At 49.6% G+C, this 26435-nt stretch overlaps 1 protein-coding gene across 4 annotated transcripts in view; it reads right to left on the bottom strand.

Moving 5' to 3' along the window:
• Window positions 1-8803: 8803 nt before the first annotated feature.
• Window positions 8804-26435, bottom strand: part of SEMA3F (semaphorin 3F) — a 59244-nt gene continuing 41612 nt past the window's right edge. The window contains exons 4-19 of one of the 4 annotated variants that reach the window (XM_040406896.1): window positions 26295-26357; window positions 25850-25969; window positions 23573-23656; window positions 22190-22283; window positions 21385-21504; window positions 21160-21299; window positions 19905-20019; window positions 19748-19817; window positions 19526-19670; window positions 19155-19377; window positions 16662-16750; window positions 15295-15336; window positions 14818-14987; window positions 14628-14695; window positions 12948-13081; window positions 8804-10541 (exon numbers count right to left, since the gene is read on the bottom strand). In XM_040406896.1, the coding sequence (XP_040262830.1) occupies window positions 10140-10541; window positions 12948-13081; window positions 14628-14695; window positions 14818-14987; window positions 15295-15336; window positions 16662-16750; window positions 19155-19377; window positions 19526-19670; window positions 19748-19817; window positions 19905-20019; window positions 21160-21299; window positions 21385-21504; window positions 22190-22283; window positions 23573-23656; window positions 25850-25969; window positions 26295-26357 (2079 nt within the window). In that variant the 3' untranslated portion in view covers window positions 8804-10139. The remainder of the gene's footprint in view (window positions 10542-12947; window positions 13082-14627; window positions 14696-14817; window positions 14988-15294; window positions 15337-16661; window positions 16751-19154; window positions 19378-19525; window positions 19671-19747; window positions 19818-19904; window positions 20020-21159; window positions 21300-21384; window positions 21505-22189; window positions 22284-23572; window positions 23657-25849; window positions 25970-26294; window positions 26358-26435) is intronic. The other 3 variants (XM_040406897.1, XM_040406898.1, XM_040406899.1) reach the window with 3 other exon arrangements.

Genomic DNA, 26435 nt, shown 5'->3' with positions numbered 1-26435 from the left:
AATAACAGAGGGGGCTACAGCACCCCAATAACAGTAACAGAGGGCGACAGCACCCCAATAACAGAGGGGGCTACAGCACCCCAATAACAGAGGGGGCTACAGCACCCCAATAACAGTAACAGAGGGCGACAGCACCCCAATAATAGTAACAGAGGGCGACAGCACCCCAATAACAGAGGGGGCAACAGCACCCCAATAACAGTAACAGAGGGCGACAGCACCCCAATAATAGTAACAGAGGGCGACAGCACCCCAATAACAGAGGGGGCAACAGCACCCCAATAACAGAGGGGGCAACAGCACCCCAATAACAGTAACAGAGGGCGACAGCACCCCAATAACAGAGGGCGACAGCACCCCAATAACAGTAACAGAGGGAGACAGCACCCCAATAACAGAGGGGGCAACAGCACCCCAATAACAGAGGGCGACAGCACCCCAATAATAGTAACAGAGGGCGACAGCACCCCAATAATAGTAACAGAGGGCGACAGCACCCCAATAATAGTAACAGAGGGCGACAGCACCCCAATAACAGAGGGGGCAACAGCACCCCAATAACAGAGGGCGACAGCACCCCAATAATAGTAACAGAGGGCGACAGCACCCCAATAATAGTAACAGAGGGCGACAGCACCCCAACAACAGAGGGGGCGACAGCACCCCAATAACAGAGGGGGCGACAGCACCCCAATAACAGAGGGGGCGACAGCACCCCAATAACAGTAACAGAGGGCGACAGCACCCCAATAATAGTAACAGAGGGCGACAGCACCCCAATAACAGAGGGGGCAACAGCACCCCAATAACAGAGGGGGCAACAGCACCCCAATAACAGTAACAGAGGGCGACAGCACCCCAATAACAGAGGGGGCTACAGCACCCCAATAACAGAGGGCGACAGCACCCCAATAACAGTAACAGAGGGAGACAGCACCCCAATAACAGTAACAGAGGGCGACAGCACCCCAATAACAGAGGGGGCAACAGCACCCCAATAACAGAGGGGGCAACAGCACCCCAATAATAGTAACAGAGGGCGACAGCACCCCAATAATAGTAACAGAGGGCGACAGCACCCCAATAACAGAGGGGGCAACAGCACCCCAATAACAGAGGGGGCAACAGCACCCAAATAACAGAGGGGGCAACAGCACCCCAATAACAGTAACAGAGGGCGACAGCACCCCAATAATAGTAACAGAGGGCGACAGCACCCCAATAACAGAGGGGGCAACAGCACCCCAATAACAGAGGGGGCAACAGCACCCCAATAACAGTAACAGAGGGCGACAGCACCCCAATAACAGAGGGGGCTACAGCACCCCAATAACAGAGGGCGACAGCACCCCAATAAACAGTAACAGAGGGAGACAGCACCCCAATAACAGTAACAGAGGGCGACAGCACCCCAATAACAGAGGGGGCAACAGCACCCCAATAACAGAGGGCGACAGCACCCCAATAATAGTAACAGAGGGCGACAGCACCCCAATAATAGTAACAGAGGGCGACAGCACCCCAATAACAGAGGGGGCAACAGCACCCCAATAACAGAGGGCGACAGCACCCCAATAATAGTAACAGAGGGCGACAGCACCCCAATAATAGTAACAGAGGGCGACAGCACCCCAACAACAGAGGGGGCGACAGCACCCCAATAACAGAGGGGGCGACAGCACCCAAATAACAGAGGGGGATACAGCACCCCAATAACAGTAACAGAGGGCGACAGCACCCCAATAACAGTAACAGAGGGCGACAGCACCCCAATAACAGAGGGCGACAGCACCCCAATAACAGAGGGCGACAGCACCCCAATAACAGTAACAGAGGGCGACAGCACCCCAATAACAGAGGGGGCAACAGCACCCCAATAACAGTAACAGAGGGCGACAGCACCCCAATAACAGTAACAGAGGGCGACAGCACCCCAATAACAGAGGGCGACAGCACCCCAACAGAGGGGGCAACAGCACCCCAATAATAGTAACAGAGGGCGACAGCACCCCAATAACAGAGGGGGCAACAGCACCCCAATAACAGTAACAGAGGGCCACAGCACCCCAGTAACAGAGGGCGACAGCACCCCAATAACAGAGGGGGCAACAGCACCCCAATAACAGAGGGGGCAACAGCACCCCAATAACAGAGGGCGACAGCACCCCAATAATAGTAACGGGGGGGCGAAAGTACCCCAATAACAGGGGGGCAACAGCACCCCAATAACAGCGATAGATGAGCGGGGCCAGGATTGCATTGAATAACAGGGGGCTAGGTAAAGGGCCAGGACTGTATTAGGGTCAGAATACAGGGGGCTAGGTAAAGGGTCAGGATTGTATTGGGGTCAGAATATCGGGGGGTCTGGGTAAAGGGTCAGGACTGTATTGGGGTCAGAATATCAGAGGGCTGGGGGAAGGGTCAAGACCGTATTGGGGTCAGAATATCTGGGGGGCTAGGTGAAGGGTTAGAATATTGGGGGGCTGGGTGAAGGGTCAGGATTATATTGGGGGGCTGGGTGAAGGGTCAGGATTGTATTGGGGTCAGAATATTAGGGGGGTGGGAGAAAGGGTAAGGATTGTATTGGGTTCAGAATATCGGGGGGCTGGGTGAAGGGTCACTAATGATTTCTGGATCTTTGTCCTTCATGTGTTACCACTTCTGCACCTTGCTACTGTCTTTATTGGTCTAACCTCATGTCATCTTATGCATTTATTCCAGGTCCTCCACACTGTGCATTTCTAATGTTATGTAACTGTTCATGTAATGTGCCTGGTTCACCAGCAGGTAGCAGCAAACAGAGTTATAGTTAGAGAGAATTGTACTTACCATTCCATTCTAACCCCCCTCTGTAGGGGAGTGGGCCAGCCCTACTTCCTGCAGGAAGGGTGGGGACCAGTTAGAGTTGGTCTAGTTTACCCCCAGCTATGGTAAAGGTGTGTAGGGGCAAGTCTCTGGCTACTTTCACACTAGCGTTCGGGTGTCCGCTCGTGCGCACCGTTTGAAGGGGCTCACAAGCGGCCCCGAACGCATCAGTCTGGCCCCAATGCATTCTCAGTGGAGGCGGATCCGCTCAGAATGCATCCGCCTGCCAGCGCTCAGCCTCCGCTCCGCGAGCGGACACCTGAATGCTGCTTGCAGCGTTCGGGTGTCCGCCTGGCCGTGCGGAGGCGAGCGGATCCGTCCAGACTTATAATGGAAGTCAATGGGGACGGATCCGCTTGAAGATGACACCATATGGCTCAATCTTCAAGCGGATCCGTTCCCCATTGACTTTCAATGTAAAGTCTGAACGGATCCGCTCAGGCTACTTTCACACTTAGAAAATTTTCTAAGTTTTAATGCAGACGCATCCGTTCTGAACGGATGCGAACGTCTGCATTATCGGAGCGGATCCGTCTGATGAAACATCAGACGGATCCGCTCCGAACGCTAGTGTGAAAGTAACCTCTGCTGGACATGGAGGCCAAAGCTTGAAGCCAGGAGGAAAGTTCCCTGGCTTAACCTAAAGTCAGACTAAAGAGTGGAGTGCAGCACAAAGAAGGAATCAAAGTTACTAAGCTAGCCTGTCAGTACAGCAGAGAGAAAGCAGAGTTGAGTTTGCCTGCCAGTTCATGCTAAAGCCTGCTGGAACCAAGACAACGCCTGAAAACCGTTTTGGAGAAACGTTTATTCAAGTAAAGCTGCCATTGAACTTCATCTCAAGGTCTGGACTTTATTGCTTCGGAGCCAAAGCCTGGGGTCCAGCGGTATCCAGGTAGGAGCACTGTGACACAGAGACATTTTAGGCTGCAACATACAAATCGGCATTTCCTACACCTGGGACGCGTGTTATATAGGAGGGCCCTAGGGGGGGAAGGGGGCGCCCGTTGCACATGCGATGGTGAAAAGAGCGAGACATCAAAGGAAGAGGCCGGAAGTTTAAAGATGGGGGGGGGGGGGGGGGGGGGCTGTGTACAGGGCACCTCTACTGCCCAGGATGATGGGAGTGATACACTGTGTGTGAGATGGCGGATTAGATTGTGAGCTCCTCAGATGTCAGCTGCTGTTACTTCCAGCTCTATATCTATGAGAGATGATGGCCACGATCCTCGGATCATAAGATCTAAGGGAAGTTCAAAACTTCAAAGAAATATTCTAGTTTCCACACTGGCCCCTGAGCCATCCAATACAATCTATCTGTACAGCGCCACCTGCTGCTGGTTCTTTTTATTTCTTTGTCCTGCTCACTAAGATGGCTGCACATGCTCAGTTTCATCCTACAACTGCCTCATGAGCTGATAGGAAGAGTATGGACACACCCCCTGAGCAGTAGCAGAAAGGACACGCCCCCTGAGCTGTAGCAGAAAGGACACGCCCACTGAGCTGTGATAGGGAGAGTATGGACACGCCCCCTGAGCTGCAGTAGAAAGGACACGCCCCCTGAGCTGCAGTAGAAAGGACACGCCCCCTGAGCTGTAGCAGAAAGGACACGCCCACTGAGCTGTGATAGGGAGAGTATGGACACGCCCCCTGAGCTGTAGCAGAAAGGACACGCCCACTGAGCTGTGATAGGGAGAGTATGGACACGCCCCCTGAGCTGCAGTAGAAAGGACACGCCCCCTGAGCTGTCAGCTTGATATAAATCTAGCAGAGCAATGACCGGGGAGATCTCTGGATCCATGTGGGGTGCAGGGCGGGTCCAGACTGTGTTAGAGATGGTCCTGTCCTATATGATGTCATTTTCTACATTATTCATGGGATTACCTCAACAAGTGGCAATTATCATGTAGAGGAAGTTAATACAAGCCACTTACTACTATATTATTATCCATGTTGCCTCCTTTGCTGTCTGGATTCATTTTTCCATCACATTATACACTGTTTGTTTCCATGGTTACGACCACCCTGCAGTCCATAGTGGTGGCCGTGCTTGCACACATAGGCCGATGCTTTTACCTATAGTGTGCAAGCACGGCCACCACTGATGGACTGCAGGGTGCTCGTAACCATGGAAACAAACCGTGTATAATGTGATGGAAAAATGAATCCCGCATAGGAGGCAACATGGAGAATGACAATACATTAGTAAGTGCCTTGTGTTAACTTTCTCTTCATAATAAATGCTATTTGCTGAGGTGAGAGGACCCCTTTAAGGCACCTTTACATGAGGCGATTATCGTGGAAATTATCATTAAATCGAGCAAAAAACGCACAATTATTGAGCCGTGTAAAAGCAATGAGCGACAATCGGTAGATTTCTCGTTTGTGCTCCAGTTATCGCTTTGTGTAAATGCGCCAGTCTGCTTTACAAACACTGGAATACGTGAGCGAAATGTGTCTAAAGGGTCATCGAGAAACGACTCGTGAATAGAAAAGTGGCTACCAAATGATGCGTGCACGGTGGCCCCCGGAGCAGCAGCCGGATCAGGAAACAGTCGGCAAGTAGAACATAGCGAAACCTGTGTGTACAGGGGGGACTCTGACCAGAGACTAGACTCGAGGGTTTATTACAATGTATCGCTCAAACCTCTCCCCTCTCCTGATCGTTTGTTACATTGTAACATCAGAGGATTGGAAACAACTGTAACAGACCCTCAGCTGTAAGAAGTATTAGGTTTTCAGCCTCTAGTGGAAACAAGAGAATTTCAATTTACTCAGAGCAGAGATCTTAATTAAAAATGCAAAAGTGTTAAAACCCACTGAGATCAAACTGCTGGAAAGGAAGACTGGCCTAGTTGGCCATAGCACCCAGATCCCATTTCAGGTGGAGCCGGATTGGTTGCTATGGGTAACGTCTGTGCTGAAGATGTGGGTGCTCTGTAGGATGGCGGCTCGTCCTGCTTCGTGTGGATGGCGCTGAGCACAATCCTTCACATCTCGCTGGAGAGCGAGCAGATTGCTGGCGACTGTGAAGACCCGAGGGATCGTCCGTACCAGAGACGCCATATGTTCTGCAGCGAGACAGACGCGGCTCCGAGGACGTGAGATTTATATGTTCCTGCAGCTCAGCGGCGTCAAAACTTCTGCAACTTTCTAAGTAATTTGCATTTTAATTCCTTATTGTTTTCAATATCTCTGCTTGTAGTCAGTGAATATGAACCTCCTGCTCACATAAATGAGGGTCTGTTACAGCGTGTCAGCATAGATAATGTCTGAACACACATCAGCAGTAGAAATCTCTCTCGTTCGGTTCGTTACAATGTATCAGTGTGGAGTCCAGCATCATCCTGGGACCTACATACATATAGATGAGCGGGACCTGGTGATTTGGTGGTTACTGCCCCCTTAAGCCGCGCTCCCCAGCCGCAGTTTTCCCACTTTGCCTGAGCTCCGGGGCCCGGTAACCGTGCAGGCCACAGGGCGGTGATCACACAGTATTGCACGATGAGAATCTGGTGACAGCCTGGGGGCCCGTGCACTGGGGACCCAGCTCTCGTGGAGCCATGACGCGCAGGATTCCAGGACCTGTCCCTGCACGTCGCCGCTTTTCCTCAGAGATCAGCGGCCCCATTAGTCTGACACTAAATCCCTTTGAACATAAAAAAGAAACGCCATCTGGTACTGAGGGGGTTCCTGTGGGGTGTGGGGGGGGGACACGGACCTTCATCCGGCTCCAGCTCGGTGGCTGGTCCTTCACAGGATGAGACTCGGAGCACAACTCCCCACATCTCCTTGTGCCAGGACACAAGTGGAGGGCACAAGTGTCTGTGGCACACCAGAGAACGCCGTACGCCTCAGAGACAGTGAGATTCCAGTAATCCAGAAGAAGCCGGCACAAAACTGCTGAATAGTGCAGGATGGAGGGAGCCGCGTCTTCCTGCAGAATTGCAGGTCTATAACCCACAGGTCGCAGGCGCTGCCATATTCTAAGGCGGTGAAGACACTTTCGACATTGCCAATAAACACTAAAGCCATGGAAATAAAGGGGCTCCCTGATCTTTGAGACACGTGTCAGGGGTCAGGCAGGAAGAGGTTCCCCAAAATCTGAATACTTCATACCATGGCTGGTGCATGCTGGGAAAGAAAAACACTGACTAATGAAGCAGACTCCAGCGCACAGAACAGAACACATAGAACCAGAACTGCCATAGAAATGTTCAGTCACAGTAATTTTGTAATTAGAACATTGTAAAAATCCAACCCCTGCACCGATACAGAGCTCCAAACCCTCTGCATAGCCATAGTTACATGACAGCATTCAGCCACCACTAGGGGGAGCTCACTACATACAGATTATACAGCCACCACTAGGGGGAGCTCACTACATACAGATTATACAGCCACCACTAGGGGGAGCTCACTACATACAGGATTATACAGCCACCACTAGAGAGAGCTCACTACATACAGATTATACAGTCACCACTAGAGGGAGCTCACTACATACAGATTATACAGTCACCACTAGAGGGAGCTCACTACATACAGATTATACAGCCACCACTAGAGGGAGCTCACTACATACAGATTATACAGCCACCACTAGAGGGAGCTCACTACATACAGATTATACAGTCACCACTAGAGGGAGCTCACTACATACAGATTATACAGCCACCACTAGAGGGAGCTCCCTACATACAGATTATACAGCCACCACTAGAGGGAGCTCGCTACATACAGATTATACAGCCAACACTAGAGGGAGCTCACTACATACAGATTATACAGCCACCACTAGGGGGAGCTCACTACATACAGATTATACAGCCACCACTAGAGGGAGCTCACTACATACAGATTATACAGCCACCACTAGAGGGAGCTCACTACATACAGATTATACAGTCACCACTAGAGGGAGCTCACTACATACAGATTATACAGCCACCACTAGGGGGAGCTCACTACATACAGATTATACAGCCACCACTAGAGGGAGCTCACTACATACAGATTATACAGCCACCACTAGGGGGAGCTCACTACATACAGATTATACAGCCACCACTAGAGGGAGCTCACTACATACAGATTATACAGTCACCACTAGAGGGAGCTCACTACATACAGATTATACAGCCACCACTAGAGGGAGCTCACTACATACAGATTATACAGCCACCACTAGAGGGAGCTCACTACATACAGATTATACAGCCACCACTAGGGGGAGCTCACTACATACAGATTATACAGCCACCACTAGAGGGAGCTCACTACATACAGATTATACAGCCACCACTAGAGGGAGCTCACTACATACAGATTATACAGCCACCACTAGAGGGAGCTCACTACATACAGATTATACAGTCACCACTAGAGGGAGCTCACTACATACAGATTATACAGCCACCACTAGAGGGAGCTCACTACATACAGATTATACAGTCACCACTAGAGGGAGCTCACTACATACAGATTATACAGTCACCACTAGAGGGAGCTCATTACATACAGATTATACAGCCACCAAAAGAGGGAGCTCACTACATACAGATTATACAGCCACCACTAGGGGGAGCTCACTACATACAGATTATACAGCCACCACTAGGGGGAGCTCACTACATACAGATCTATAATGTTGCTTGTATGTAGACATTTTAGACATGGTTGCAAAAACAAAGTTACCATTCACTGACAAACAGAAATTGAAATTCCATCCTAACCTATTGCTGCTTAAACTGCTGAGGGCCTGTTACAATGTATTAGTGCATGTAAGCGCTATTACCCTGGAGTCCACGACAGAACTGTCTCTAATACATTTTGACAAACCCTCAGCTGTGAGACAGGTTTTCAGTCTTGATGTAAACCATAAAGGTTTCTATTCACTGACAGCAAGATCATGGAACTCACAAGGGAGAAGTGGAAGACAAAGTACATGAAATGCTGCAGAGATTTTCATTAGACAATGGAGGACGGGGTCAGAGTTATGATTGCGAGGCGCCGGACACCATGACGCCTCCCCTCCCCCTCGCTGTAAATCAGTCACCTTGTATAAAACAGGCCAGTGTTTATTGTATTGTGTTCATCCACAGGAGAGAATTCACCGCACGGTTCATACTTACATTCTCATTTACATCTATGTACAGACAATCAGCGGGAGGGTGACGGGCAGCGCCAGCGGTGAAGTCCTGGTCCCACCCTGTACCTGTGAGCATCATAGAGCACAGCACAATACAGAGGGGCCCCCGATGACCCCCTCATACACCAGTCCATCATCTACAACCAGTACACATGGCGGCAGGTGACCTCAGACGCCCCGATTCATGGTCCCTGTTCCCAGACTCTGACTGGATCTCTGAAGACGTTTCCTACAGACATCAGGGCATGGTCCGCCATTTTGTTCCCATTAGCAAGGACATGTGACCCCCCCCCCCCCTATTATACAGATGTCAGGAGACCACCGTCCATCTTGTCACCCTCGGCGCCGTCTTTCTATCAGGTTCATATGTTTAATGCTAATCGTACCAAGCAATGACAATAAGGAAGACTTAAAGGTAGCAGAAGGCCCGCCGTGCCCCCCCGACTGCCATTCTAGGTGGCCCGCTCTGCAGCTCCAGGTGCAGCACTCTCCCATGTAGCATGATGGGAGCACCAGGGCGGATCATGGAAGCTTCAGCCACCGATCAGACATGACATAAAATAATGGAAGCTTATAGGACAGGAGCAGTCACCAGGCGGAGCGGCTGCGGCGCTGTAAAACGTCCGTGCAGCTCAGAGGCCGCTAAATATATGTACAAGAAAGGCAGGAGGCAGAGGCTGGTGCAGGAACCAGAGCGTCTCAGCGAAGCAGCGGTCTGCAGAGCAGCTGGACCTCAGGCAGTGGAGGTAATGCTCTGCTCACCGCGCAGTGGTCATGATACAGGAAAGGTGCAATGTGCAGCCGAGGACTAAGGCTGCGACGTTCTGCAGGAAATGCAACAAGTTCCATATGATGAAGCTGTTCACATGCTGCAGTGTAAGAAACTGCCCCGAGGAAAAACCTCCTCATCCAAACTGGGAGTTTCTGCGTCCCCCAATAAATAATTCTGAGGGACCTTGAAAGGCAACTCCTCCGACGTTCTTTACATTTATAGATATTTATATATTTATAGTTTTTTACTCATTAAAAATTTTTTGGGGGTAAAAATAAAATAGGGGCTAGTCTGAGGGAGAAGCAATGTAGGGGTCAGGAGGCTGGGGTTTGGCCTGCCGCAGCCTGAGCCCCTTCATGTCTGCAGCTCCTCTGTGGGCGGGTGGTTCCGTCGATTCCTCGCTCGTTTCTGGTCCTGAAGATCTTTGGTGTCACTGTGAGCAGAGCCTGATGGGCGCCAGTATCCCTGGCAGTACTGGTTGATGAGTCCCATCTCCGGCTGGGATAGAAGCTGCACTAGATCATCGTAGGCCCCTGGGGGCCCAGCAGGGTGAGATGCAACGGCAGCTGGTGCTTCAGGGTGAAGAAGAGCGGCAGCAACAGCCTCAGCACTCAGAATGTGGAGTTGGACACGCATTACTGTGTGCTTGAAGTTGTTTTCGGTGGCCGTGCAGTGGTAGACGCCGGTGTCCGACAACTGGAGAGTCCGGATGAGGAGACCTTGTTCAGTCTTCAAGAAGCGGCCCTCCGAGCGGAGCTGTGGAAGAAGACATCTTTATTACCAGGGCAATCACAATGAGGAGTTGCATGCCGTCAGTGAATGGAAACCTCTACCTAAACCAGTGATGGCGAACCTATGGCACGGGTGCCAGAGGAGGCACTCAGAGGCCTCTGTGGGCACCCGCACCCTGGAAAAAATATATGGTGTAGCAATATGCCATAAGAGTTTTCCTGCCCTTCATCAGCACTAGGTACGGCCCCAGGCAGCCCAGGGCGCACTAGGCACGGCCCCCCAGGCAGCCCAGGGCGCACTAGGCACGGCCCCAGGCAGCCCAGGGCGCACTAGGCACGGCCCCCCAGGGCGCACTAGGCACGGCCCCAGGCAGCGCACTGAATGCAGGCCATTCTAGCTAAATGATAAATACATGGAAGACATACTATACTGGACTGTGGTATTTAGGTCACATTGTGATAAAGAAGTGGGTTTTGGGTTGCAGTTTGGGCACTCTGTCTCTAAAAGGTTCCCTATCACTGACCTAGACCTAAGTCCTGATTACACATCTGAAGGTGTGTTACAATGTATCCGAGTAGAATAACCTCTGACCTACACTGATACACTAGGCAGGTTTCTTTTTGCCCCACTCCATAAGATATTTGTCTTGTGCAGCATCAGGATCTGCTGGAGTTCAGCAGGTGTTTAACGCTTTCATCTTTGGACTCTGTTTGACCGGTTTTCTGTTCCTTTCCGGCTCTCTAGCTCCGTCCACGACATTATTCTGCTGGAAAGGAATGGACATCAGGCCAAAACGGAGTCCAAAGATGAAACCTTTAAGCTCCACTTAACCCATTAAAGTCAGTGTATCCCTTGCAGTATACGTGAAGACAGTTTTCCTGGTCTGCCAACGTATACCATTGACGAGGCCCTGCGGAGGGCTACAACATCGTGATTGTAACCTAAGAGTGAAGCATGTTGTGCTTTCCTATACAGACAAAAAGAAGGGGTGACATCACTCTCCCGACCTCAGTCAGTGACTGGCCTATGGACAAGCTCAGTGTAAGCTCCCGGGCTGTTCCCTACTCCAGTCTTCGTGAATCAGGCGTGAGCAGGCATCTTGTTTTTAACGGGTGATCTATCAAAGTCTGATCTTCACGTCGCTGTGGAAGTGGCACAAACAAAAGGAGATTTCTGAGGACCTCAGAGGAAGAATTGTTGATGCTCATTAGGCTTGTTCTAAAAGCATCTCTTAAGAGTCTGGACTCCACCAATCTACAGTCAGACAGATTGTGTACAAATAGAGGAAATTCCTGACCATTATTTCCTCCCCCCAGGAGTGGTCAAGTGACAAAGACCACGATAAGAGCAGGTCGTGTAATAGTCTGCAAGGTCACCCAAGTTCCTTCTAAGCACCAAACAGCGTTTCTCACATTACCTAATGTTAATGTTCATGAGTCCACCATTAGGAGTCCACTGAACTACAATGCTGAGAATGGCAGGACTGAAAGGAGAAAGCTACTGCTCTCCAAATATAACATTGCTGCTCGTCTGCAGTTTGTGAAGGTCACTTGGACAAGCCAGAAGGGTATTGGAAGAATGTTCTTAGGACGGGTGAACCGGGAATAGAACTTTCTGGTGTAAATGAGAAGAGTTATGTCTGGAGAAAGGAAAACCCTGTATCCTGCATAGAGACCTCATCCCCTCTGACACACGGTGCTGATAGGATCATGGTCTGGGCCTGTTCTGCATCTGGGCCAGGACAGCTTGTACTGAAAGCAGGGGTTCACATACTTTTACCGCTCATACACGTTATATTGGAGCAATTTCCTCCAGGTCTGATATTTATAACTCATTTGTTTGATTCGGTTCTTTATCTTCTTTTAGGACTTCTGTGAAAATCTGATGTAGTTTTAGGTCAATTTTATGCAGAAATATAGAACATTCTGTAGGGTTCACAAACTTTCAAGCATCACTGTACACTGGAAACCTAGTAACAAATCCTCAGCTGAGAGCAGAACTAGCAACTGTTTTTTATTTTATTTATTTTTTTACGGGCAGAGTGCCTTTTAACAAATTTGCTCCATTTTACTCATGAACCACTGTATTACATTGGTGTATAAAAATGGCAGATTTGATAAATCTCCCCAAAGCCAATTACAACTGTGTAGAGATTTTGGATTAATTGAGAAATAAAGGGGTTGTCCAGGATTAGAAAAACATGGCTGCTGTCTTCCAAAAACAGCACGTCATCATCCACAGGTTTTGCAGCTCAGCGCTGCTCACTTTAATTGAAGGGAGCTGAATACAAGTCACAAGCCACTGACCAGCGTGGCCCTGCTGCTTTTCTAGTCCTGCACAGAATTTATACAAAAAGGTAGAAGACCTCTAACAGTTCGGGGTACAGTACTCTGAGGGGGTCATTACCCCCAACATTTGTGACCATCTTACCTCCTTTTTGCGCTCAGAGTTGTCCTTCTGTAGGATCCACTTGATGGAAGCCTGTGGGGAACGTGCCTGACATTCCAGGAACACAGAGCTTCCCTCCACCCCATACTGGGCGGCATCCATCCCATTCTTACTGGCTGCAGAAGAGGCAAATCAAGGGAAAAAATAAAATAAATTACTGTGTGCATTCCGTGTCTGTTCCGCAAAAGTAAAAAATTAAAATAGAACACGTCCGCATTATGGACAAGATTAGGACAGTTCTATTAGGGGCCATCCCTTCCATCACGCAAAATGTACATGGCCGGTATCAATGTGCAATTTGCGGACCGCAAAACACCCTGGGGTCATGTGATTGAGCCCTAAGTTATATATGTACACAGTGACTGCACCAGCAGAATAGTGAGTGCAGCTCTGGAGTATAATACAGGATGTAACTCAGGATCAGTGCAGGATAAGTAATGTATGTACACAGTGACTGCACCAGCAGAATAGTGAGTGCAGCTCTGGAGTATAATACAGGATGTAACTCAGGATCAGTACAGGATAAGTAATGTATGTACACAGTGACTGCACCAGCAGAATAGTGAGTGCAGCTCTGGAGTATAATACAGGATGTAACTCAGGATCAGTAATGTATGTACACAGTGACTGCACCAGCAGAATAGTGAGTGCAGCTCTGGAGTATAATACAGGATGTAACTCAGGATCAGTACAGGATAAGTAATGTATGTACACAGTGACTGCACCAGCAGAATAGTGAGTGCAGCTCTGGAGTATAATACAGGATATAACTCAGGATCAGTACAGGATAAGTAATGTATGTACACAGTGACTGCACCAGCAGAATAGTGAGTGCAGCTCTGGAGTATAATACAGGATGTAACTCAGGATCAGTACAGGATAAGTAATGTATGTACACAGTGACTGCACCAGCAGAATAGGGAGTGCAGCTCTGGAGTATAATACAGGATGTAACTCAGGATCAGTAATGTATGTACACAGTGACTGCCCCAGCAGAATAGGGAGTGCAGCTCTGGAGTATAATACAGGATGTAACTCAGGGTAAGTTATGTACTTTTCGTCGATGATATGGCACCCAACAGGTGAGCTTTAGTGTTAGGACCAGTCCTCTAGAGATCACCTTGGCGTGCGGCAGACGGGCTCAAATGATTTTGTACAAAATGTATTTGCTAAGCATCTCTAAGTTATTAGCATAGCATTTACAATGTAATATACTTTTGTACTCTACTTTTGGTTTGTAGAGTGCTGTTGCCCAATGTGTTTGTCAAATGTATATTTACAGCCACACTAGCGATGTGCACCTGCGTATTGGGATGTGCTGACCCCTACCCCCCTTTTTGTGCATGTACTTTACAGTGACTCTACAGTTCAAGGAGATGAATATATCATTCAGATCAAGGACTAAATCCAGGACTCAGTAACAAAAGCTGATGCAGTCCAAGTACTATCTACAACCCCTTATCTAGATTATTTTGCATGTATGAAACAGTTTGTAGTTTAGTTAGCGTTGCGGGGCCCCAGGTCAGCTCTGCAGGTGATGTAAGGGATTAAGTGACATTACCAATAATCTTTTGCTCAGCAGTTACAAGGACTTATGTCGGTATCATATACACGCCACCTTTAGGTTGAATAGATCGTAGGATGTCCTAGTTCTGATCTTACCGTTTGAGTTGTAGCCGCGGCACTGCCTCATAGGATTCCCATGTCTGACATCCTGTCGACGGCTTCGCCTGTGAATAAGAGAGAGAAATGGAGACCAGAAGAGGAGGGGACAGATGTCAGGTGGATAAGGCCGTGGTGTGCGTTTGTTGTATATGATAAGGTTTCTCTATGAATTAAGCCCAGGCCTCACCCCTCTGCATACCGCTTGGAGGATGCTGAATAGCGCGAACACGTTTTTCCATCCCAGGCACAGTACGGATCTCTGGCCAGACAGCAGTCAGCACACACCTCCCCGTATACGTCACAGCGATGGAGGGCAAGATGCGTCACCCCGGACACGGACGAGACATAGAGTTGTTGCTGTAATGAGAGAGAGGAACGAGTTATTCTGCCACATAGAACGTATCCCGAGAACTGACTGACTCTGAACATCAGGGCAGAATCCACACAAGACGAGTTGGTACATTGGAACTTGGCCGTGTCTGGTCTAGATCTGGACTGTTGGAGCAGCCTGGTGTGGTTGATGCGAGAAGCCACCTGTGGACAACCATTAACCAGAGCCTCCTCCTCACTACCCGTGGCCGGGTGATCAATCCGGACTACTTCAATTACATATAGACAGTGCTACAAGAACCATCACCCAGAGAATAAAGATAGGAGCACTTACTCGTTTTGATGAGATTTTCATGGATTTGATGGGTGCAGGGACCTAAGAGGGGACACTGGGTTACACATGAGAGTAGGACACAGATGAGGCATGGTATAACAAAATAATGTTCAGTCCAGGAAAAGTTAGGAGAAGATTGCGATGGTCGTCATCCCTGTGGCAGGTCCGGGTACAGGTATTCCTTGTGTAAGGATCTTGGAGCGATGAGAAATAACCTGACTATAGTATCTATATATTACCAGGACAACTCTGGCCTCCACATCCCTGTCTGCACTACGGACGTGAGTGAATGCAGCAGATCCAAGTCCGTTAGGACAAACTCATTATGAACTAGAAGCATATTCGAGCTAACGTACAGTACAGACCAAAAGTTTGGAAACACCTTCTCATTCAAAGAGTTTTCTTTATTTTTATGACTATGAAGGCATCAAAACTATGAATTAACACATGTGGAATTATATACATAACAAAAAAGTGTGAAACAACTGAAAATATGTCATATTCTAGGTTCTTCAAAGTAGCCACCTTTTGCTTTGATTACTGCTTTGCACACTCTTGGCATTCTCTTGATGAGCTTCAAGAGGTAGTCCCCTGAAATGGTCTTCACTTCACAGGTGTGCCCTGTCAGGTTTAATAAGTGGGATTTCTTGCCTTATAAATGGGGTTGGGACCATCAGTGGCGTTGAGGAGAAGTCAGGTGGATACACAGCTGATAGTCCTACTGAATAGACTGTTAGAATTTGTATTATGGCAAGAAAAAAGCAGCTAAGTAAAGAAAAACGAGTGGCCATCATTACTTTAAGAAATGAAGGTCAGTCAGTCAGCCGAAAAATTGGGAAAACTTTGAAAGTAAGGGCTATTTGACCATGAAGGAGAGTGATGGGGTGCTGCGCCAGATGACCTGGCCTCCACAGTCACCGGACCTGAACCCAATCGAGATGGTTTGGGGTGAGCTGGACCGCAGAGTGAAGGCAAAAGGGCCAACAAGTGCTAAGCATCTCTGGGAACTCCTTCAAGACTGTTGGAAGACCATTTCAGGGGACTACCTCTTGAAGCTCATCAAGAGAATGCCAAGAGTGTGCAAAGCAGTAATCAAAGCAAAAGGTGGCTACTTTGAAGAACCTAGAATATGACATATTTTCAGTTGTTTCACACTTGTTTGTTATGTATATAATTCCACATGTGTTAATTCATAGTTTTGATGCCTTCATAGTCATGAAAATAAAGAAAACTCTTTGAATGAGAAGGTGTGTCCAAACTTTTGGTCTGTACTGTAAGTGCACGATGGCCATGACAAAGAGCAGGGTGTCTAGTATGTGGCGGCAAAATGTACTGTGTAATCGGCACCAAATTAAAGATGTCCTCACCTTAAACACTTCCACCTCCTCCAGGATGAGCTCCTCCGTCTCCAAGTCATCTTTTGGAAGCACAATCACTTTCTGCACCATGCCTTGATCTTAAACAAATGGTGGAAGGATTACAAGACGCGATACACAGACGGCTACGCAGACAGTGCGACATTTCATGGAGTCTGTTTAGGGTTGGGCGATATCATAAATATTCACATGATAACGATATATATCGCGATAAATGTCCATTTAGAGAAAAACAAACAAAAAAAAACACGTACTCGTGTTTCCTTGTTGCCCCCATACATTATGTCTCCTTGATGCCCCCATGCAGTAATATCTATCTCCTTGTTGCCCACCAAGAATGGGGTCACCGTTCAGCCCCCCCAAATCTGATAGAGCGGCCGCGCCCCCTGCTGCTCCATTCATTCTCTATGGGAGTGCTGGAGATAGCAGCGATCAGCCATCTTCACCGCTCCCACAGAAAATGGGACATCCTAGCGGAAAACCCTGATAAGTGGGTTGTTCAGAGTGTGCCCATCATAGGTGCACATTGTCAGGAAGGGCACCTTGGCATTTCAGTCAAATAAAACATTGGGGGCCATTTACTAAAGACTGGCACTTCCCATATGGGTCTTAGTCCCTACACAGCCATAGAACCGCAGCCCCCAGAGCGCATCGACTGTTCTCAGCCCCGGCCTGTCTGTGCAGCAGCCCCCAGAGCGCAGCGACTGTTCTCAGGCCCGGCCTGTCTGTGCAGCAGCCCCCAGAGTGCAGCGACTGTTCTCAGGCCCGGCCTGTCTGTGCAGCAGCCCCCAGAGCGCATCGACTGTTCTCAGGCCCGACCTGTCTGTGCAGCAGCCCCCAGAGCGCATCGACTGTTCTCAGGCCCGACCTGTCTGTGCAGCAGCCCCCAGAGCGCATCGACTGTTCTCAGGCCCGACCTGTCTGTGCAGCAGCCCCCAGAGCGCATCGACTGTTCTCAGGCCCGGCCTGTCTGTGCAGCAGCCCCCAGAGCGCAGCGACTGTTCTCAGCCCCGGCCTGTCTGTGCAGCAGCCCCCAGAGCGCAGCGACTGTTCTCAGGCCCGGCCTGTCTGTGCAGCAGCCCCCAGAGCGCAGCGACTGTTCTCAGCCCCGGCCTGTCTGTGCAGCAGCCCCCAGAGTGCAGCGACTGTTCTCAGCCCCGGCCTGTCTGTGCAGCAGCCCCCAGAGCGCATCGACTGTTCTCAGGCCCGGCCTGTCTGTGCAGCAGCCCCCAGAGTGCAGCGACTGTTCTCAGCCACTAGATGCCATTTCTTTGTGACCTAAAGGACTTATACCCTTATGACTAGGGTTGTTAGCCCCCTTATGGGGCTAGAACCTGGAATCTTTTCATCCCTTGTCCTATGCACCCTAATAGAGATTTATTGCACACGTCAGCAGGGAGATTACCATGGCAGCCATGGATGGCTTCAGTAGCGTCCTGGCTGCCATGGCAACCGATTGGAGCCCTGAGATTTCACTGCTGGGGCTCCGATCAGAAGCTGCCACTGCACCACCAATGATTATAAATTTATAATACTGGGGTATGAGGGGCGCACTGCGTCACCAATAAATGTAATTAACCCCATAATAATAATACAAATATAGACTGCGGGTGCTGGCCATATTACACAGACAGCACTCTGCCTCAATGACAGGGATCCTGCCGAACCGTGCCAATTAACCCCTCAGGTGCAGCATTTGAGGGGTAAATTGCCATGGTTAGCCGCTTCCTGTCATTGAAACTGGGTATGTGATACGGCCGGCACTCGCAGTCAATATTTGTATTGAGGGTAATTCTCATTGGTGGCGCAGCGGCCACAGCCCCTCCCCTCCTCCTCACTGGTGGCGCAGCAGCAGCCGGATTACAGTGGGGGGGGGACTCTCTCCTTCTCCACTGTGCCAGACGTTTTAGAGGCATTCAGCACTGTGATGTGTGTCTGCCCCTATGACATCACTAAAATACAGCTGTCATTAAGAAATGGCGATATCGCCATTTCTTAATACCACGGTATATCGTAAATACCGGTTTATTGCCCAACCCCAAGTCTGTTATTTTCATCCTGGTTCTGTGTCTCTAGACCATCACGTTTCCACACATTCACAGTCCATGCTTCATCCATGTTTTTCCTTGTCTAAAAGGTAACTCCTCCAGCAGTGAATGCCAATCACTCCACAGATTTGAGGAAAGCCGAGTGGTGATTGCCCCCCTGTGGGAGCTGTAATGGCGTCATACTGGTCATCACCCAACTTTCCTAGAAACGAATATGAGGGATACAGCGTAACAGCATTTCTTGACTTCAGGACAGATAATTACAGGGACTTAGTTTACGATGCTGCCACAGTCTGCGCACGAGGCACAGACTTGATTGTTTGCTCTGTGATGTGCTGGACAATCAGTAGCTTGCGCTGATTTCCTTCCTCACAATCTCACATCACTGATAACACTTCATTAACTTTATACTTCACTGTGATTGAAGCCTCATTACCTGTGCCTAAGAACAGAACCTCGTATCGCCCGTCAGACGCATCCACCTGATCCACAGCAATGGTGGTGAACTTGTAGTTGACATTGGTGCGGACGAGCAATGGCTGTCGATGGATGGGGTACACCGGATTGTACATGACCGGGTGAGTCCTCATGAAGTTTATTACTTCATCTGGGTAATCCTTCGTTGACTTCATGGACGGAGTGAATGTGCCACCCGGACACTGTGCACAAACACAAGGACGACGTTATACATCGGCACCGCCACACGTGGATCAGTTAAAAATAAATAAATAAAATGAAGCAGATTCTAAAGGAGCGGAGTTGCACTGCATTAAAGCGGCGTACTAATCCTGAAGGAATTGCTCTTACCGTGCCCGGGCGTGGATATGGGATCTTCCCTGTATACGGCATCCACTGGTAGTTGGGTCCTTCCTTGTGAGCAAATGGTCCATTAAACACCATGCGTATGTCAGCCATCGAGTACACGCACACCGCCGAACCCTTAAACACAGAGCTACACAAGAAGGGGGAGGTTAGACAGATGCACACAAAACGACAACGCAAACAGCAGGGATAAGATGCAGGACGTACCCGGAGGCGGCGAAGACGGCGTAGATGACAGGGTTCTTATTGTCCTGCGTCTGCTGAATAAAGACGTCCTCTGGAAGAAAACACAATAAACCGGTGATGTCGTTACATCATACAACATGTCCCGCTGAGCGCCAGGCCTCTCACCCCAGATACATACGTAGTTCATCAAAATGAGTCTCTATCCCGTCAGCCCCCGGCACCGAACATATGAGACGCGCTTTCAGGAACGTGCTCCATTTATTTACCAGGCAGCAGTGACCTCCGTCGTCGTTCTAGGACAAGTAACATTATTTGTAACTCACAATGTACAGCGATGGAAGAGTGCAGTATATCAGAGCCGCTGCCTGCAGGGTCCGGATGATCATGTGGGGACCTCTGTGCAGCTGAACCCGTCCATAAACGGGGAGTCTATGACTCCACAAACTCCTTCAAGTAGGACCCATGGACTGTAATGTCAGAATGGAAGCTGGTCCGGGCTTGGTTAATCTGTGTAATGTGTGTATTCTGAAACTACTGTCCAAAAATGGTGCAGAACCCCCTGTACGATAGGTTACGCCACCACAATCTCCATCTCAGAACAGGTGGGTCCAGCACTTTTCTGCCCCCTGTTTTTTTAAAGAAAGCAGCCATGTTTTCTAATCCTGGTCATCAAGACCAAGCTGCCCCGAGGCAGGGAACCTGCATGTTCATTAGAGCTAAAAGGGGTTATCCAACACTATAGCAGACCTCACAGAGTGGCCGGCCCACGGTGGACATCATACTTGCGTGATCTCCGCCGCTGGGTTCGACCTCTATTACAAGGTGATGCAGAAGGCACAGGTCACTGCTGCCACCAGCCACTGGCTGCAGTGGTCACGTACCTCGCCGTCAACAGGGTGCTGATGTCAGCGCAGCAGGGAGATGAAGAGCGGGCCGTGGAGCGATAGAGACTGAACACAGGAGCAGGTAAGTATGATCACCGCTGTGGGTCGACCACTCGGCGGTCTGATATAATGTTGGATAACCCCTTAATCATTTTAAGACTTCTGCTAATGGCTAATTTGGTTTAAATGTCAAAAAATTGTCAACATCTCTGCTTGTTATCAGTGGGTGGGAACATTTTAGTTTACAGAGACTGGAAACCTGGCCTGTCAGAGGAGAGGGTTTGATACAATGTATCCAGTGTAGCCCCATGTCTACAAGCTAGACAACCTACAAATCAAGACTGATCCAGTGGTTTGCCACAATGTGACGGGTTGTCCGGGCTTTTAATATTGATAACCCATTATCAGAATAGATGATCAATATCAAACCGGCAGGGGTCCGACACCCTCACACAGCTGAGGATCGGTCATCAATATTAAAAGCATGGACACAACCAGAAAACCTCTGCGACCGGTTTCCAGATGGTGATGCGACATTCCCCTTCTTACCAGGCACACTCTTCCAATGCGGGAATATACGGTTGGGCTGTGTGGAGAATCTGTCGACTTTTCCCGGAAGAAGAAATAAAGTTTATCGTCATTTCGCTCCAAGCTCTCAGGGATGAGCTGTACGTGGATGAACGCTGGATCTGTGGAGAGAAGGGTCATTATCTAAGGAGGAGAACAGGTCATCTACCCATCCTCCTCCTCTGCAGTGTATGACTGGAGTCTTACCGTTGAGCCAGCGGGAATTGTACTGGTCGGTTCTCATGGCGGCTTGCTTGCCCATCGCTCTGAAAATAGCAGCATCAGTGCCCATAAAATCTATGTATACCCCGGAGTAGAGCTCCTCATCTGTAAAAGTCAGGACAAGATGCGACATGTAGACGATTCTCGCTGTCTGGGCGCCGCTACACTTCACACAGATGTTAACAGCGCAGAACACGGAGTGACGCTTATCTAGCTGGCTCCCAGCCCAGCAGCTGCTCCTGATTAATTAGAAAGTCTCAACCTCAGATTGTAAGGAAAGCCCCTCAGGTGGTGGACGCAGGGAGGAGGTCACATGGCGGGTCCCTCTCGGAGGGGCAAACAGATTAGCGGGAATGAGATCTGGCAGCCTTGTGTCCCCCCCAGATGGACCTCATCTTTGGATCCAGCAGCTGCTCACAAACACCGTCTGCACGTTAACCCATCACTCCACAAGCTGTATGGTGCCCGATGGGGATGACTGAGCGTCCGGAGGAAAGTGTCACCGCGTAATGACCGAGCGGCAGCCTACGACTGGTGACTTCTATGGATGCACTAATGGAAGAGGCTGTCCTCAAGTAGAAGCCCCCTACAGGATGCCCCTCGCCCTGGTAAACAAGCCGGGAGAACATGAACACTTCTTCTTTGCGCTGCATGCAACACGCATATAATATAAGGCTTATGAATGCAGCTCTGGATGCGATTGGAGCAGGACACATGGATCAACACAAGCTGACGTTAAAGCATTTAGAACGGCCATATAGAAAATGCAGCCCCCAATGACTTCACTTACTGATGAGTGCGGAGACACTGTCCAGTTTAGGGTCATAGGCACATTTCCCTTTCCCTGACTCGACGCGATCTGGGTCCAGGTAGAAGACATAATCCTGTGGGGGTAAAGAGGCAGAGGGGTGAGGTACAGAGCCGCAGACATCAGACGGTCAGACTAAGGGTTAATAAACCATTGGAAGATTATAGGTCCTCAGGACTTTAATACAGGGGATGCCTGATCCATGAAGACGATATAAAGCTCCTGGGAGGAGGTGGAGACGTTATGGAGGTGCACCGGTGGTGGTGATCGAGAGGAAGGACAATGGGACAGCGGACAAGCTGTGCCGCAACACTAATCCTCAAGCACAGACAGCAACCAAATGATACAGGCTGATACACCCTCAGTACATGACGTGCAAAGCTTCAAAATGGCGTCCGCCACAAAGGCAGCAAGCTCCGACATAAACAGGGTATGAACAGGTCACGTCTGCCCTCCAGAGCTTACAATCTAAAGTATTGTATTCCCTTTAGGAGGGGCTCATGTCAGTAATTCTTAATCATCAAATAATGAAAAGTTCTGCAGACTCCTAATAGACTTTGCTTTCATTCCCCACCGTTTTCAAGATCTCTGCTTGCAGTCTGTAAATAAAGAGAAACTTTCCTGATTAAACTCAGAGGCTGAAAACCCGTCCTGATCTACAGTTCTCTTCATCCTCAGCGCAGCAGCAAATCTCTCTTCGGTCTTGGACTCCAGACTGATCGCTCTTACCTGCGTGAGCCGGACTAGCACAGGACTGTTTCCAAGCCTCTTAAAGTAAATGAGAACATTCCCAGTCCCTGACAGGAAGCAGAGATTTTGAACACACAGCGAGGGAATGTTATGTACAGACTGGGCCGCCCGCTGAATGACATGGTGACACTGGTCTGTGTTTCGGCTCTGCTCCGAGGACTGTAAGATAACGGCACCCTGTCCAGGAGCTATGGAGAGGAAACGGTGGTACGTCTGAGGAGGAGTGAACCAGCCGGGCATGTATGAGCGGAGTAGCCATGGTCTTTAATGTCTTGTGAATCATTGAGCCAGCTCTGAAGGCAGCATGGCAGAACAAGCGTCACATGGCAGATCCATTCATACACAGCCCGCTGCTCACTGGGGAAGGGGCGAGGGTGATCTGCGACGGCTCTGGGGTCTTCTATCACAGGACCAGCTGGTTCTCCTATGTGGGGGCATCATGGATTGGGATCGGGGCATTGGGCCCCATGTCTGTACAACACTAACCTGTTCAGGGAAACATACAATTGTTTTAGGTCACACAGAAAGATGGAATGAGGGCTAGAAGTTATCACTGCCCCAGTATCAGGATGGGGGGGGGGGGGGGGGCTCCAGGGCCCCTGGGAGTGGCCCCACCTTGTGCTCTGCTGGTGCTGGGCTGGGCGGATAATCTGCTGCTCTGCTCCCTCTTCCTCCAGGGGGCGCTGTGTGATCTGAGGCCTGAAGAGAGGAGCAGGGCAATAAGAGTTAGACCTGAAGGCTGTTCAGGTTAAAGGCAGAAAGAGGAACACCGCCAGGAACGGGTGAGAGACACGACACGGATGGTGGACACACAGGGGCACAGATGGAGTCTAGCCCTGGCCCTAGGTGTTAGTTTTTGGATGCAATTCTGTAGAAAGGAGACGTGTAGCATGATCACATGGAAACACGGAATACACCACAGGGAGACATGCATACGTAGCTACGCTGCTGGCACATACGTGTTACGGTCATGCAGGTGTCATTCATGAAATGAAAAAGAATAAACCGCACATGGATACAGAAGTCACGTGTGATGGATCATGTACGACACAGAATCACGGAATGTAACTCACCTCCAGAGGAACAGCCCCAATCCGCGCCACAACCCCTGCACCCTCCCATGTGCCCACACATACCGGATGGTTAGGAGCTGGCTGTGTCAGCGTCACAGCATGTTCACCCGTATACAATCCCACCCTCCAGTCCAAACAGAATAGGTCACTACACATGTAGCACCAACATACCTGGTGCCTCCATTCCTCCGCTGGATTGGTTTCAAGATGGCTGCCAATGCGCGAGACTTCCCCACGCGGAGAGCTGTAGGACAGCCTTATACACGTCCACTGCCGTCATATGGACCAGCGCCGATTATGTAGGTGCAGTGGAGGAAGGGGGCATGTCTTAGGGTTCTTACAGCACTCGGCATGGTGAAGTCCGAGACAGTGGCAGCCATCTTGAGACCAATCCGAAAGGGGAAAAGAACAGAGTGCACCAGGTACGTAAATTATACACGTGTTATCCATAGTGAAATTTTAGGTCTGGGCTGTCTCTCTAATAATATCAATTAGGTTCAGAGGTAAATGTCGCGTGATATGGCTGTATGGCCCAGATGTGTATGTAAAGTAGGGGCCCCCACTACGGGTCTGCCGTAGACTGCAGTAATATATGCATCATTAAAGGATAACTCCACCAAAAACAGAGAGGATGAGGGGAGTGGTAGTGACTAATATTACACACCCACATAGTCACCCTAAATCCTTCTTTATGTCTTGGGTGGAGTTCCATTTTTGGATCTGTGTCCTTGTCGCCCTCCCTTTCATCAGAGCCACCTGACATTGTGCTTCCTGTACACCCTTGTGTCTTCTGAAGCTTCTCGCAGACAATGGTGTATACAGGGAGGAGCAGTCACGGGCAGCCGCAGTGCGAAGAGCGAATCCTCAGAATAGAGATGGGCCATGAAACGCGCTGCTCCATTCCTCTGCCTAGATGGAACTCTGCGCTGTGGCGGCTTCTGAATGGGACCCGGACGGTGGAAAAAGCTTCAATTACTCCTGGAAACCCGTAGTTCTAGTGCTGGGCTGTGCTAGACGGCAGGAGAGCCATCAGCCATGGGCCAGCGAACCGGTCTGATGGCGCACCGACACGTTTCAGACTCCACTCCCACTGATCTCATCCTGCACTGTGTGTACATTAGCCTCCATACTACCACTCCCATCATGCACACTTCTGCCGAGCTCAAGTGAGACATGGGGCAACCGATTCAGGACATGTTCAGACTACAGAGTTTTTCACTCCAAAAGCCTCAGTGGAATCCACAGCATACAACGCCCGGCTGACCCTTCAGTTTCTGATGTCCATATTGACACAGATCCACGTGGGGTCTGCCTGGAAACAGCGGCAAACATGAAATACAGCGTGGACCCCACTGAAAACAAAGGAAGCTGCTCCGTGTGAACATGCCTTTACTATATGAAAGTGTCAACCCTGCCTGTAATAAGTGGGTATTAACACCAAGCCTGCCAGGAAGGGTTATCCCGTGGGTTTAAAGAAAAACCGCGATGAGAGATAGAAAATAGGCTTCTATTGGATCCAGTCCTGGTTGGGCACAGACTGCGGGATGAGGTTAACACTTCCTGGAAGTCCTGGCCGGTCAGAAACGTGCAGTATTCTAGCGTCACCTTCTCTAAGTTGATGTCCCCCGGTAAGTCTGTCAGAAGGGTCTTTCTGCCGCCCGCTCCCCACAGCGCCTAATAACCTTATACAAGAGCAGTACGAAAACCTGGTCTGCAGAGTATTGCTCCCAGCACTGTACAGAAATGCAGAGTATCCTCCATTCCCAGTAATCACAGCACCCGATTACCGCCCGTGGCAGCGGATCATAGCGTTCAGTACCTGAGCTTTGCGTCCGCGGTTGATGTACGTGCACACAGGGTTATAAGCTCCTGTCCCGCACGCGTACAGGTGCGTCCTGTTCCAGGGTTGGATGAGACGGATAAAATTACCGCACTCTCCCTGCGAATAACAGAAGTCGGAATACATAGTGGGAGAAGCAAAAACAGTAAAAAAGATGGAAGTTTACAAGATCAGAGAGTGAAGAAGTGGAAGAAAGAGGAAAAGGAAAGAGTTAATGACATTAAATCCTGATCATCTCACCGGACTGTCTACATTATGTGCTCACCCAGCTTTTCTAAGGACAGATCTAGTGGAAAAGCCTTTCTAACAAGCTGACAGCAGAGGACTCCTCCAGCATTTACAGGGGGAGATGCTCTTTAATGTGCTGCAGGTTGCACTCGCCCCCTGAGCTGACACTTCATCATCCTCCTCCGGTCATACTCACATTGATGTCTTTACCGGATAAGACACATTCATCTATTCTCTGCTGCTTTGCCGGCCAGTGAATCTGCAGGGGAAACACAGAATGAATCCTGTAAAAGGAAAAACCATCCACCCGCACCTCCAGAGTAAGAGAGCCGAAGCG

The sequence above is a fragment of the Bufo bufo genome, chromosome 9, assembly GCF_905171765.1.
Source record: "Bufo bufo chromosome 9, aBufBuf1.1, whole genome shotgun sequence".
In the NCBI taxonomy this organism is placed as follows: Eukaryota; Metazoa; Chordata; class Amphibia; order Anura; family Bufonidae; genus Bufo; species Bufo bufo.
Note: the sequence above shows the minus strand (reverse complement) of the source record. Positions and strands in the feature narration are given on the sequence as shown.